The sequence below is a fragment of the Leucopleurus acutus genome (genome assembly GCF_964270905.1).
Source record: "Leucopleurus acutus genome assembly, chromosome: 11".
In the NCBI taxonomy this organism is placed as follows: Eukaryota; Metazoa; Chordata; class Mammalia; order Artiodactyla; family Delphinidae; genus Leucopleurus; species Leucopleurus acutus.
The window spans coordinates 96,291,046-96,305,402 of NC_139152.1; the positions used below are offsets into that span (position 1 = coordinate 96,291,046).

General features: G+C 42.3%; 1 protein-coding gene across 1 annotated transcript in view; it reads left to right on the forward strand.

Moving 5' to 3' along the window:
- Positions 1–14,357, forward strand: part of EP300 (EP300 lysine acetyltransferase) — a 73,228-nt gene that overhangs the window by 55,380 nt on the left and 3,491 nt on the right. The window contains exons 21-30 of the mRNA XM_082850848.1: positions 1,037–1,093; positions 1,737–1,814; positions 5,238–5,305; positions 6,512–6,662; positions 6,780–6,926; positions 7,562–7,675; positions 8,646–8,811; positions 9,596–9,760; positions 11,357–11,518; positions 13,989–14,270. Coding sequence (XP_082706974.1) covers positions 1,037–1,093; positions 1,737–1,814; positions 5,238–5,305; positions 6,512–6,662; positions 6,780–6,926; positions 7,562–7,675; positions 8,646–8,811; positions 9,596–9,760; positions 11,357–11,518; positions 13,989–14,270 — 1,390 coding nt within the window. The remainder of the gene's footprint in view (positions 1–1,036; positions 1,094–1,736; positions 1,815–5,237; positions 5,306–6,511; positions 6,663–6,779; positions 6,927–7,561; positions 7,676–8,645; positions 8,812–9,595; positions 9,761–11,356; positions 11,519–13,988; positions 14,271–14,357) is intronic.

Sequence of the window (14,357 nt, forward strand, 5' to 3'; positions counted from 1 at the left end):
ATATAGTGGGGTCTGGTACTGGTCTTGGGGTAGATACTGGGTCCCCTTGAACCTTAAGAGATTTTTCTGACCTTGGCTAAACCAGGGAAGTCAGGTCTGATGCAGCAAAGGGAGGCAGCCTTACCATGGGTACTACTGAGTGGCTTACCACATGTTCTGTACCTTAGGACAGCACCACTCTGACTGTGAAGAGTGTAGAAACCCCTCTTGCAGTTCCTCAGGTCAGCAGTGAGCCTGGGAGTATGCGGTACTAACAAGTTCCCAGGTCCTTCTAGACTGCTGGTCTTTAGAACACACTTTGGGTAGCAAGACCTTAGGCCAGGTAGCGATGAATCTCTAGCCTGTAACTAATAGAAAACAGTTTAAATGGGGAAATGTCCTCATTCCTCATTTTTGTGAGGTAGAGTCACAGTAGTCAAAGTTGGGCCCCCTGCAGTTTGTTCTAGGTGGAGAATAAGGCTGTTAGCTCCTGTATTTGTGAGGCTATGAGCAGTGTGGTAGGCTAGATTTCAGAGTAGGAGGCCATGTGGAAATTTTTTAATGAATAACCTGAAATATGTATTCTTAACATTGAAATTTTTTATTAATATAAAGAATTTGACTAGACTCCTGAAATTTTAGTATTTTTTATAAATAGTGGTTTAGCTCCCTCTATACACAGTATCTTTCATACGTAGCTCAGTCTAGGAACATTAAACTATTAGAAGGTGTATTAGAAGGTGTAAATACCTAACACTAAGAGTAGTAGGCAAGATTTTAAAAGGAAAAGAAGAACAAATTCATGTTTTTAGTTCTTACTGGGTTCTCTTCCTGTAAATGGGAACAGATTTACTATAAAGTCCTTTCCAAAACCATAGGCATGTAAATGTGCATTTTGTGGGAGCCAAGAATGTACTGTTGTATCCTTGGTATATTCTTAGATTTAAATAATCCACTTACAGGGTGGGGTTTTTGCCCTTTGGTAATTAGAACAGTAGTCAGACTGCTAATCTTTCTGTGTTGCTTGTTCTCATTGTGTCCCTCTTCTTTTCCTTAGTACAATAAATAAAGAACAATTTTCGAAGAGAAAAAATGACACTCTGGATCCTGAACTGTAAGTAGTTCCCCTTGAGTAGTCAGTACACTTTGATTTTCCTTCTTCCTTTCATTCTCTTGGTTTGCACAGCCAGTGAGATGATTCTGTATTCTTGGACTAAATCTATAACATACATCTAACAGAGATGGTAGAAGTGCTAAAATTTACATATGGTTAGTATTCATTTACATTTCACTAAATCTACCTAATATTTTGGTGTTTTATAGGCTTGAGTGAAGCACAAAGCTACCTCTGCTCAGTGCCATTATTCCAGCCCTGTTGTCCTCTGTATTTTCAAACCAGTTCATAATCCCCTCCTTTATAGTGAGGCCTTTCAGAAGTATTCAGAGGTACAGAGATGTACTGGTATTCTAGGTATTCCTGGAATGGATATGATGGTGTCAGACTCACTTGGAAGTTTAACCAGCAGTCATCTTGATCTTTCACTTTTTATTCCATAGTCACAGTTCATATTTAATGACTAAACTGCTTTTGAGATTTGCTCTACCTGTTACACTAAAGAGCTTTTAAAACCTATTCTTCAATTCTTTGGACGTGATTTTGGCTATCTTTTGAATTGTCAGAAATTGGGAAATATTGGAAGTTTTGATTTGGTTAAATTTTTGGGTTTAATCTTGACATTTTGACTTTTCCTTTCCAGGTTTGTTGAATGTACGGAGTGTGGAAGAAAGATGCATCAGATCTGTGTCCTTCATCATGAGATCATCTGGCCATCTGGGTGAGACATCAGTATTTTCCCTAGACTTTTTCTTTGTTGTGAATTTTAGGAAGTTTGTCTCCTCTGCAATGATTATGTTTTATCTTCAAAGTTACTGTCTCTTGGAATTATTCTTTTTTTTGTTTATTTATTTTTGGCCGTGTTGGGTATTAGTAGCGGTGGGTGGGCTCTTTGCTGTGGCGTGCAGGCTTCTCTCTAGTTGTGGCTTAGTAGTTGCAGTGCACAAGCTCTCTAGTTGTGGCGCGCAGGCTTAGTTGCCCCGCAGCACGTGGGATCTTAGTTCCCCAACCAGGGATCAAGCCCATGTCCCCTGTGTTGGAAGGCAGATTCTTTTTTTTTTTTTTTTTTTTAATATTTATTTATTTATTTATTTTATTTATGGCTGTGTTGGGTCTTCATTGCTACGAGCGGGCTTTCTCTAGTTGCGGTAAGCGGGGTTTACTCTCGGTTGTGGTGCATGGGGTTCTCATTGCGGTGGCTTCTCTTGTTGCAGAGCATGGGCTCTAGGTGAGCGGGCTCAGTAGTTGTGGCGTGCGGGCTTAGTTGCTCTGCGGCACGTGGGATCTTCCTGGACCAGGGCTCGAACCCGTGTCCCCTGCATTGGCAGGCGGATTCTTAACCACTGTGCCACCAGGGAAGTCCCTAGAATTATTCTGGTTTGGGAAAAGATCATTAAAATCCAGTTTTAAAATATTAAATAACCTAGAATCCAAAAATATAGATATTTCTCTTATTGCATTGTTTTAATCCATATACAAATACTTTATTCTGTTTTAAATTCTTTAGTGGTCATTGTGCATCAAAAGTAAATACAAAAGATTTATCAGTAGAGGGTAACAGGAAGTCTGTAGCACCTGGAAACCAGCAAGGAGATGTTAGACACAGTTAAACCTGCTAGATTTTGAACATTACTTACATTGTAGTAGAAAGACTAGACGGTATGGATAATGCAGGTTGCCAAGGAGCCACCTCAGTTTCTGCCTCTGAGAGAACATCGCACTGAACAGCATACTGAATGGTGACCATGGTTAGGTTTTTTTTTTTTTTTTTTGGCTGCGTTGGGTCTTCGTTGCCGTGCGCGGGCTTTCTCTAGTTGCGGCGAGCAGGGGCTTCTTTTGTTGCGGAGCACAGACTCTAGGTACGCAGGCTTCAGTACTTGTGGCACATGGGCTCAGTTGTGGCTTGCAGGCTCAGTAGTTTTGTCGCACGGGCTTAGTTGCTCTGAGGCATATGGGATCTTCCCAGACCAGGGATCGAAGCTGTGTCCCCTGTGTTGGCAGACAGATTCTTAACCACTGTGCCACCAGGAGAGTCCCCCAAAAGATTTTAAATCAGATCCTAACCAGGGGACTTCTCTGGTGGCACAGTGGTTAAGAATCTGCCCGCCAGTGCAGGGGACATGTGTTCAAGCCCTGGTCCTGAAAGATCCCACATGCCGTGGAGCAACTAAGCCCATGCACCACAACTACTGAGCCCACACGCCACAAGTACTGAAGCCCGCACGCCTAGAGCCCATGCTCCGCAACAAGAGAAGCCACCGCAATGAGAAGCCCGTGCACCACAACGAAGAGCAGCCCCTGCTCGCCACAACTAGAGAAAGCCCACACACAGCAACGAAGACCGAACGCAGCCATAAATAAATAAATAAACAGGCAAGCAAGCAAACATAAAATCCTTTGGGGAGTTGGTTAATAGTTAACTAGGTGTTGTCCAGTGAAAGGCAAAGTTGCATGAAAATGACTAGATACAGACTTCAATGAACTAGGTATTCTTGGGCCTCGTGTTCTGTTTCTGAATATTCTCCACATATTTACCCAGGGTGCACATCATCAATGCCTTTCATGGGCAGTGAGTGGATTTTTGTCCATTGTGACACTTATGTGTTTACTGCTATGGGCTACCTCTCTTTGTCCAGGAATGGGGCTGATCCCAGCTCTGTTCCAAGGGAAGGGTTGGGGGAGTATCTGTGTATTAAATGACTCATTTGAATGGATATCTACTCTCTGCTCTTTTCCTGGACTGTTGTTGTTGTTGTTTTAAGAGCTTTATTTTCTAGGTTGCTTTCCCTCCAGTGACTTTTTTTTTTTTAATATTCATTCATTCATTCATTTCTTTATTTGGCTACGCCGGGTCTTAGTTGTGGCATGTGGGATCTTTGTAGCGGCACGCAAGAACTTTGGCTGCAGGATCTTTAGTTTCAGCATGTGGGATCTAATTCCCTGACTAGGGATCAAACACGGGCCCTCTGCATTGGGATCGTGGAGTCTCAGCCACTGGACCACCAGGAAAGTCCCCTGGACTGACTGTTGATGCTAGTTCAGAGGTCACAGGAAAGAAGAGGCTAATTAACAAATTTCCAGAAAAAAACACTAAGGAAAAGCTCAGTAGTTGATGTTTATATGGCTTGTCTTTAGATAGGCCTTTTTAGTGCTTTCCTTAATTAAGAGTGGGTAAGGATAATTAAGGGAGTTGCAATGATCCTTGCAACTGAAGGTCAGCCAGGCGTTGATGAGTACTTAAATTCTACTTATGCACATATCCTTATGTAATTGCAAAAACAAAGAGAATGTACATTTAAAATCTATTAGTGCTGGACTTCCCTGGCAGTCCAGTGGTTAAGACTCTGGGCTTCCAATGCAGGGGGCACAGGTTCAATCCCTGGTCAGGGAACTAAGATCCCACAGCGTAGTCAAAAAATATTTTTTTTAAAAAAATATTAGTGCTGAAAAAAAAAAATATTAGTGCTGCTTTCAAAACGTACTTATTTACATTCCCACCGGTAGCATATAGACTTTTGCCAATGTGATTGGCCATGACACAAATTTTCTGCTTTAATCTGTGATTCTTCAGCATCTTTGTGCGTGTATGCCAATTTATATGCCCTTCACATTTCTTCATGTCTTTTATCTATTTCTCAGTTAGGTTTTTTATTTCTATTTTTTTTTTTATTTTTGGCTGTGTTGGGTCTTCATTGCTGCGCGCGGGCTTTCTCTAGCTGTGGCAGCTGGGGGACTACTCTGCGGTGCGCAGGCTTCTCATTGCGGTGGCTTCTCTTGTTGCAGAGCACAGGCTCTAGGCGTGCGGGCTTCAGTAGTTGTGGCGCACAGGCTTAGTTGTTCTGCGGCATGTGGGATCTTCCCGGACCAGGTCTCAAACCTGTGTCCCCTGCATTGGCAGGCAGATTCTTAACCACTGCACCACCAGGGAAGCCCGCAATTAGGTTTTTTATCCTTTTTCTCTTAATGTTTTCTAAAAGCTCTGTGTATATTGGTTACATTAACTTTTTGTTGTGTATTTAGAAATATTGCTCCCAGGTTGTCTTTTAAATTTCAGCCTTACACATACATAAGATAGATTCTATAGCATACGTTACTTCAAGTGTTTCTCTAAGTTGTTTAAGCAAAGTCTTGGTTTACATTTTAGATTTGTCTGTGATGGCTGTTTAAAGAAGACTGCACGAACTAGAAAAGAAAATAAGTTTTCTGCTAAAAGTAAGTTTCATTCTTACAGGTAAAATTTGGCAAAGCTTCACTGAAGCATAGTTAAAAATAAACATCCAGAATGAATTATTTTGTTTCAACATTATTTGAAATTTTAAAAAATTTTTTTAATTAATTTATTTTTTGGCTGCATTGGGTCTTCGCTTCTGAGTGGGGGCCATTCTTCATTGTGGTGCGCGGGCTTCTCATTGCAGTGGCCTCTCCAGGCGCGCGGGCTTCTCATTGCAGTGGCCTCTCCAGGCGCGTGGGCTTCAGTAGTTGTGGTTCACAGGCTCTATAGAGCGCAGGCTCAGCAGTTGTGGTGCACGGGCTTAGTTGCTCCACGGCATGGGGGATCTTCCCGACCAGGGATCGAACCCGTGTCCCCTGCATTGGCAGGCAGATTCCTATCCACTGCGCCACCAGGGAAGCCCCTGTTTGAAATATTTAACCAAAGTTAAAACCAAATAATTTTTCCATGATGTACTTAAAGTTGAACTGTAATGTAGTTTTTGGTGTGAAAATTATTAGACCTAGTTATTTATAGGAAGGAGGATATATGTTTTTCTTGTTCCTGCACGTATCCTGATGGAGGCCAGATGTGGAAATACTTTCCCAGAATTGCCATCTCATGAATTCCCTCAAACTGATTCCCTCAGTTTTGTGTATACCCTTAGTTGGGACTGCATTTAGACCTGTCTGATCTTTTCAGTTGGGTGGGGATGGCAGTCAGTTTTAGTTTTGTAGAATGATGCCTTTGCAGTTTTTTGCTGATCTACAGGTTGCTTTTAATCCTCTGTAAAGCTTATCAAAGCACCCGACAGTTGTTTAATATTACTGCAATTGAGGCAAAGTGCATATGAGTGTTTGTTCTGTTTTTTGACTCTTCTGAAAAGGAAAATTTTTCAAAATAAAAAGTTGGGGAAAATAACATTTAAAAAGTATTAACTACCCTGCTTGCTTTAACTGCACATATACTGAAATCAGAATGATATAGAGACGATTAGCATGGCGCTCTGTAAGGATGATAGACTCGTAAAGTGTTCCACATTAAATCTTTTTTTTAAGTATTAACTAGATTGCTAACTTAACAAAATCTAGCAAGTAATCTTGTTAGTATTGAAAAAGCAGAAATGAGATTTGGTATTGAAACTTAAGACTGATAGTAATAAATTTGCACCTTAGATACTACTGAACTTTTAACTTTTAAATTCTTAGGGTTGCCATCTACCAGGCTTGGCACCTTTCTGGAGAATCGTGTGAATGACTTTCTGAGGCGACAGAATCACCCTGAGTCAGGAGAGGTCACCGTTAGAGTAGTTCATGCTTCTGACAAAACTGTGGAAGTCAAACCAGGCATGAAAGCAAGGTACCTCATAATTGCCCCTCTTCTTTGTGGATCCACAGTTGCTCATACACAGTTACTGTTGATGAATCTAATCTGAATGAAACGTTGTGGTCTTTCCCTCCAACATGAATTGTATAGGTTTGTAGACAGTGGAGAGATGGCAGAATCCTTTCCATATCGAACGAAAGCCCTCTTTGCCTTTGAGGAGATTGATGGTGTTGACTTGTGTTTCTTTGGCATGCACGTTCAAGAGTATGGTTCTGACTGCCCCCCGCCGAACCAGAGGTAAGACTTTACTATGGCTACTTTCTAATTTGCATGGGAGTTTGAAGTTATAGTAAGGTAAACAAGCATAATGGACAAGAAAATATTTGATGTGCTTGTTTTGGAAATGCAAGTTTTCAAGTGTGTAGTGTTGAAGTAAAACAAAACTAGAAAATACTGCTCTTGTGTGGTCATAGTAATAGGGAAAGGGATGTGAACAGCAGCTTAAAACACAAAATGACGACTTTTCAGAAAATGTAATTAAGTTTAGGTTGTTTCAAGTACCTTGCTGAGATGTACGTGAAAGAATGTCATACAAATGAGGTAGAATATGGTTTAGAATTCTCCATTTCCAAAATAGTATAAAGGCCAGAATAAGAGTGCTGCCAGAATGTTTGGATTGCTCAATACTGACTGATTATACTGTGTCTCAGGCCCTGCTAGGTGCTGAGACTGTAATAGAGCCACAGGCCCACAAAACCCCCCGACGGGTTCACAATCTAGTCATTTACCTAAATAACTGTAATATTGTGTGATAAGCATTAAAAATGACAAGGTCAGCAAAGGGCACAGAAAAGAGAGAAGGTGTTTTTAGCCACCTCAGTAGGAACTCGTTGCGTGACTTGACCTGGCTTCTTTCTCCTCGTTTGGTATAGGAGAGTTTACATATCATACCTGGACAGTGTTCATTTCTTCCGTCCTAAATGCTTGAGGACTGCAGTCTATCATGAAATTCTAATTGGGTATTTGGAATACGTCAAGAAATTAGGGTAAGCATAAAAACAAATGCAAAACAACTTGTTTAATTAGTTTTAAACTAATCACCACTGATATTATGGTGAGATATACAGGCAAATATGTGACTTTTGGTCTTTTTTCCTCAACTTTGGCTTTCATCTAATGGAACTATAATTTGGAGACCCTTGGTTAATTTTGCCAGTGGGAAAGAAATGGATATTTTGACTGTAGTTGCACCCATCCCAGATTTATTTTGTTCAGTTAAGCTATTAGGTACAGTTTGATTTGAAGGGCCAGAACCTTAACCTGCACTTGGTCCTTTTGCACATGAGTATCAAAACCAAAATCACACTAAGGTCTGGGGATAAAAAAAAATTCATCAGACTGGTTCCTTACCTTCAAGGTATATATGTACTTGAGAATATTTAGCACCTCACCACCTCACCTTGCAGGTTATTCCTTTTAACAGTTTGCATTTCATTTAGCCCACCTGCTGACATGGATTCATTTTCCTTTGCATTGTAGCTTTTGTTTGGTCTTTAAATGCAAATTTGGGATTTTTTTGATCCAGGGTTATGCCGAGTTCTGGCCTGGAAGACTTTTTTTTTTTTTTTTTTTTGGCTGCGTTGGGTCTTCGTTGCTGCGACCGGGGGCTACTCTTGCGTTGCGGTGTCTAGACTTCTCATTATGGTGGCTTCTCTTGTTGCTATGCGCAGGCTCAGTAGTTGTGGCTCATGGGCTTAGTGGCTCCACGGCGTGTGGGATCTTTTAGGACCAGGGTTCGAACCCGCGTCCCCTGCATTTGCAGGCGGATTCTTAACCACTGTGCCACCAGGGAAGTCCCTGGCCTAAGACTTTTGGTCTGATGTGGATTGCACACTTCATGTTATCTCGGGGAAATTATTGGTTTCTGTACTGACTCCACTTTGTAGTTTAAAGTATAACATTCTTTCTAGGATGGGTGATCTTTCTCTTGAATGTTCCTTCTCTTTGTGTTGTTAGGTATACAACAGGGCATATTTGGGCATGCCCCCCAAGTGAAGGAGACGACTACATCTTCCATTGCCACCCCCCCGACCAGAAGATACCCAAGCCCAAGCGACTGCAGGAGTGGTACAAAAAGATGCTCGACAAGGCTGTATCCGAGCGAATTGTCCACGACTACAAGGTCAGGAGGTGGGGGGGATGATAGAACTGTGGCTTGAGTAATCCTGCTGCTCTGTATTCTGCTCTTTTTACTATCTTAACAGAAATCTCCTGTTTGTTCTCCCTCTTCCATGTAATTTGTAAAATTAAGCTAATTTGATAGCGGGTGTTTTCTTTCCTGAATTACTAAGATGAGTGGATCTGGCAAAATATTTAATAGCCATTTGTGATTGTAGGGTATCCCATGTTAAGAAACTTGAACTACTAAATATCTTATCTGTTTTTACTCATGGGGAGGAAAACATGAAATGGGTGTTTTCCTAAGCAGCCCAGCAAATCATTCTTTAACCATGTGGTTTCCAGTAATTGTAATTGGGGTTGTTTTGAACATATTTCTCAGTAGGAACTGCTGATACTTCAAGGGTGTGTGCAAGGCGGGCGTGCCTCCTGTCGCACTGCGTTCTGTCTCAAGAGTGGTAGAAGCCACGGTGTGAATGATGCTGCCTTTGCCATTGTTCCTGACAGGATAGTTTGCCACTTGTTTATGTAAAGGCGGATAATTTCCCTGTCCTCGTGGGTAGAGGAAAGAGGAATCAGAAATACTGATTTCAGACCAGACCTTTCACTGTTTGTGACACTAAATGTCTCCCCGGACATCAGACTTGGGTATAAAATCTCTGCCATCTTCCAGAAGACACATCTGATTCTTCATGTTTCTTGCATCCGTTAGCTATGACTGCTTCTGTATAATAAACGTGTTTTTTTTTAATATATAAATTCCTATTTGTACACGGATATTTTCACAGGATATTTTTAAACAAGCTACTGAAGATCGATTAACAAGCGCGAAGGAATTGCCTTACTTTGAAGGTGATTTCTGGCCCAATGTACTGGAAGAGAGCATTAAGGAACTGGAACAGGAGGAGGAAGAGAGAAAGCGAGAGGAGAACACGAGCAACGAAAGCACAGATGTGAGGGCTTTGCATTTCCCTTTCCAGCCTCTACCTATTCTCATGTATAACCCAGAAGTGAGCTTAAGTTTTCAACATGGTCTTAAAGCTCTCAGCTCTTCAAGTTGGGCAAGAAATATTGGCGTAGATAAGTTACTGTGGTTCTAGTTGAGTGGTTTTAAGCCTTTTTTAGCATCAGACCTCTTTCTTTTAATATATAAATTGATTGATTGGCTGATTTTGGGTCTTCGTTGCTGTGCACGGGCTTTCTCTAGTTGTGGCGAGCAGGGGCTACTCTTTGTTACGGTGCATGGGCTTCTCATTGTGGTGGCTTCTCTTTGTTGCAGAGCACAGGCTCTAGGCACGTGGGCTGCAGTAATTGTGGCTCGCAGGCTCAGTAATTGTGGCTCGCAGGCTCTAGAGCACAGGTTCAGTAGTTGTGGCGCACGGGCTTAGTTGCTCCGCGGCATGTGCGATCCTCCCAGACCAGGGCTCGAACACTTGTCCCCTGCAGTGGCAGGCGGATTCTCAACCACTGTGCCACCAGGGAAGTCCCAGACCTCATTTTTTAAAAATATTTATTTATTTGGCTCCGCAGAGTCTTAGTTATGGCATGCGGGACCTACTTCCCTGACCAGGGATCGAACCCGGGCCCCCTGCATTGGGAGCACGGAATCTTAGCCATTGGACCACCGGGGAAGTACCAGACCTCATTTTTAAATGGAATCTTGGATTTCTAGTAATGGAAGACTGAGAAAATTACCCATCTAGAGCATGGGGTTGGTAAACTTTTTCTGCAGAGGTCTAGATTATGAATATTTTGGCCTTGCAGGTCATATATTGTCTCCAGCACATTCTTTTTTTCTGCTTTTTCTTTTTTTCTTTAAACAACACTTTATAGATATAAAAACCATCATTCTTAGCCATACAAAAACAGGTCTGGGCCAGAGTTTGCCAGTCCCCAAACAGAACCTATGTTGTAGAAGGATCATCTGAGGAGCTTTTCCTTGTCATTTATTTCCCCATAGTTTATCTAGATTGCCCTTGCTGAGTCTGAACTATTAAAGTCACCCTTAAATAGTCTAATAAAAACCCTTTACAGCCTGCAGTTTAAACTCCTCGACTGAACGTTTTTCAAGGTTTTTTTTTAATAGTAGGCCCATAAAATTCTAGAAAGTGAGCAGAAGGAAATGTAGCCAAGGCCTTTGGCTCCCTGCTCCTGTGTGCACTTCACTACCCCACACTGCCACTCACTCCTTGTTCTTGTCCTCAAATCTGGGATAGCCTTGGTCCACCTGAGGTGTCTCCTTGGTCTGCGGGGTTCTTCTGGCCAAAAAGCTAAGGCTGCCATTGTCTTAACGAAGAGACATTAGTGGAGACATTCTTCACTGGGAGAAAATAAGTGCAAAAACGTTAGTAAACTTTAATTTACTGTAAATAACAGCTTTAAAAAAGAGAGGAGGAATGAAGAGAGCAGATGGTGTAAGGTGGAAGGTTATGATCTCTAGTTTCAAAAATGGAGTCTTAAAAAAAAAATGGAGTCTTTTTACCATTATTTTTTCTTAAATCTCTTAACAAATAGTTAACATTTTCTCGTCCTCTTGTGCTAACCTGCAGGTGACAAAGGGAGACAGCAAAAATGCTAAAAAGAAGAATAATAAGAAAACTAGCAAAAACAAGAGCAGCCTGAGTAGGGGCAATAAGAAGAAGCCAGGCATGCCCAATGTATCCAATGACCTCTCGCAAAAACTGTATGCCACCATGGAGAAGCATAAAGAGGTAAGATATAGCCACCAAGCATGGAAAAGAACAGGGCAGGATTTCTCAAAAGCTCCCCACCGTGGTTGTGTATTTATGACGTGAGCACCAGACCATTTGAAATTCAGAAGGAAGAAAATCATTTGAGGGGAAAGAAGGCAAAAAGAGGATGGCTAGAGTGGGTGCTGAGAATAGGAAACGTAAGCCGTCTTTGATTTGTAGCTGTTATAAAGCTAGATGGTGCTGGGAAAGTGTAAGCATAGTTTGTCTGACCCTGTTGTTTGTGATCCTTTTATGTTTGTATTTCTGTCCATTGTTCAGGAGATTGGCTTGTTGGGTATCTTTATTGTTTTGTTTTAGACCAAGCTCCTTAGAACTCCATTTGGCCACTCCACTTTGTCTGTAATGGAACTTTGGCAAAATGAATGAATATTTGCCTTCCTGAAAGGGAACTGGGAAGTGTAGAGAATTGAAGAAAAGTTAAACTTTCATATATGCACCTGTAACACCTTCTTAGCAAAGTTAAAACTTTGAATTATTTCATTATTTAAATTGCTTTATTGTTGTAGGTAGCTTGGGAGTAAAACTGGGTGTGTTGGACTTTTTCTCCCCAACGTCATCATTGCTAAGATGAGGAGTCTTGAAGGGTAATTCATGTCAGTTTGTTGTTGTTGTTGTTTTTTAACATGTATGACTCTGTTCAGACATCATAGTCAAGTTCTTATAGGAAGAGGCCATTATGTGGAGAGGGGACTTGAAGTCTTGGTTTAAGGTGTGGATGCCTCACTTAGATAATGATTGTCAGCTGTTTTGAGCAATATATAGTGTCACAGAATTCTATCATAACAGCAGTTGGGGAAAGCCCTTAGAGTATGTCATAATAGGTGTGACTTAAGTTGTGGATACATCATCTGAAGAAGATGTGGGTAGTAGTCACCTGTTAGGAGTTAGAATCTAAGGTCGTCAATTTAGGTTAAATTCAAGTATTGTCTTAGCTCTAGGGTGACATACAGTGGAATCAGTCATAATGGTTGTTATTGGATGGTTGGCCATAGTGAATATTTCCTAGGGAGTCACCAGATGGTTTTATCTGCCCCTCTTTTGAATGGGTTGCTGGGTTGCTGCAGACATTCCCTACTTGTTAGATCAGCCATTTTCAAAATGCTCTTCCTTGCTTTATGAGTGCTTTCTTTGAGCCACAATGTCACACCCAGTATTACAAGGTCACACACACATCACGGTCCTCCCTTGATGTTTTTAACTTTCGGCATCTGTTTTTATATGTCTTTAGTCAGTGTGTGCACTCTTGTCCTATGTTTTCTTTTTTTTGTTTTTTTCAAGTTTTTGTTTTTGGCCACACTGTGTGGCATGCAGGGTCTTAATAGCTCCCCAACCAGGGATCGAACCCACGCCCCCTGCAGTGGAAGCACGGAGTCTTAAGCACTGGACTGCCAGGCAAGTCCCTGTGTTCTTTTTCTAGACTCTTGTTTTATGCCAGCATTGCTGCCCAAGTATATAACAAATGTTACTGCCAGTTTGCACAGATTTTCAGCCTCTGAAAAACTGGTAGAATATAGTGGGCAATACAGCAGTTACAAGTTCTTGATCTCTTGAAGGTTCCATTTTACATTTTATTATTACATATATAATCCGAGCTTCCTCTTGCAGCCTTTACACCAGTGGTTATGGGAATTAATGGTGGTTGTGTGTCTTTAAACTTCAGTGAACAAACTTCAACTTTTGCTGTTTCTGTAGCAAGGACGAAGGAGGTTTTGCTTTTTTAATTTTCCCACCCCTACCAACTTTTTTTTTCCTCCAAACTTACAGGAAAGTTATATAGAAGGTGCCCTCCCATAGCCTTCACTTAGATTCACCAGCTGTTAACATTCTGCTACATTTTCTTTATCTTTATTGCAGCAAGTCCCTTCTAGGAAGGAGGGCGTTTTCTGTGTGAGCGCGCTGTGGCTTCACGCTCAGGAACCTCGCCCGCTGCTGCCGTCTCGGGCCTGCTTCTCCTGCTCCATGCCGAGTCGCCATGTTTTGGTTCCTGGCCTTACTTTCTTAATATGACATGGAAGACTCCAGCCCAATTGTTTATAGAATGTCCCTCAATTTGGATTTTTCTGTTTCCTTATGATTAGAGTCAGGTTAAATCATGGATTGTATCTTAAAGTAGACCACTTTGAGGCAGAATGTCCACTGTATGGTGCTGTACCCGACCAGTCTTCTTTTGAAGAAATTATTGAATGAGGTAGAAAACATAAGATGTAGATTCTTTAGGCCCATCGTAGACAAGTCCCAGAGAAGAGCACAGAGGTAGTGAAGCAGGAGAAAGAGGGCCATGTCGTGTAACCTTGCGAGGTGGTCATAAAACTAAGCCAGGTGTCCTGGCCCCCCAGGTGCACAGCCTGGCCCAGCCGTCCGCGGCATCTGGTCCAGTGCCCCGTGGTGCTCTAGCGCCAGAGTCAGGATGAGACTGTCTGTTTTGCAGGTCTTCTTTGTGATCCGTCTCATCGCCGGCCCCGCCGCCAACTCCCTGCCTCCCATCGTTGATCCCGACCCCCTCATCCCCTGCGACCTAATGGACGGGCGGGATGCCTTTCTCACCCTCGCAAGGGACAAGCACCTGGAGTTCTCCTCACTCCGAAGAGCCCAGTGGTCCACCATGTGCATGCTGGTGGAGCTGCACACCCAGAGCCAGGACCGCTTCGTCTACACCTGCAACGAGTGCAAACACCACGTGGAGACGCGCTGGCACTGCACCGTGTGCGAGGTAGGCCCCTGGCAGGGGAGGGGCGGGGGGGGCCTTCCAGGTGCCTGAGATGCGATTCAGACAGAGGTTATGCAGGCCTGGAGGGCC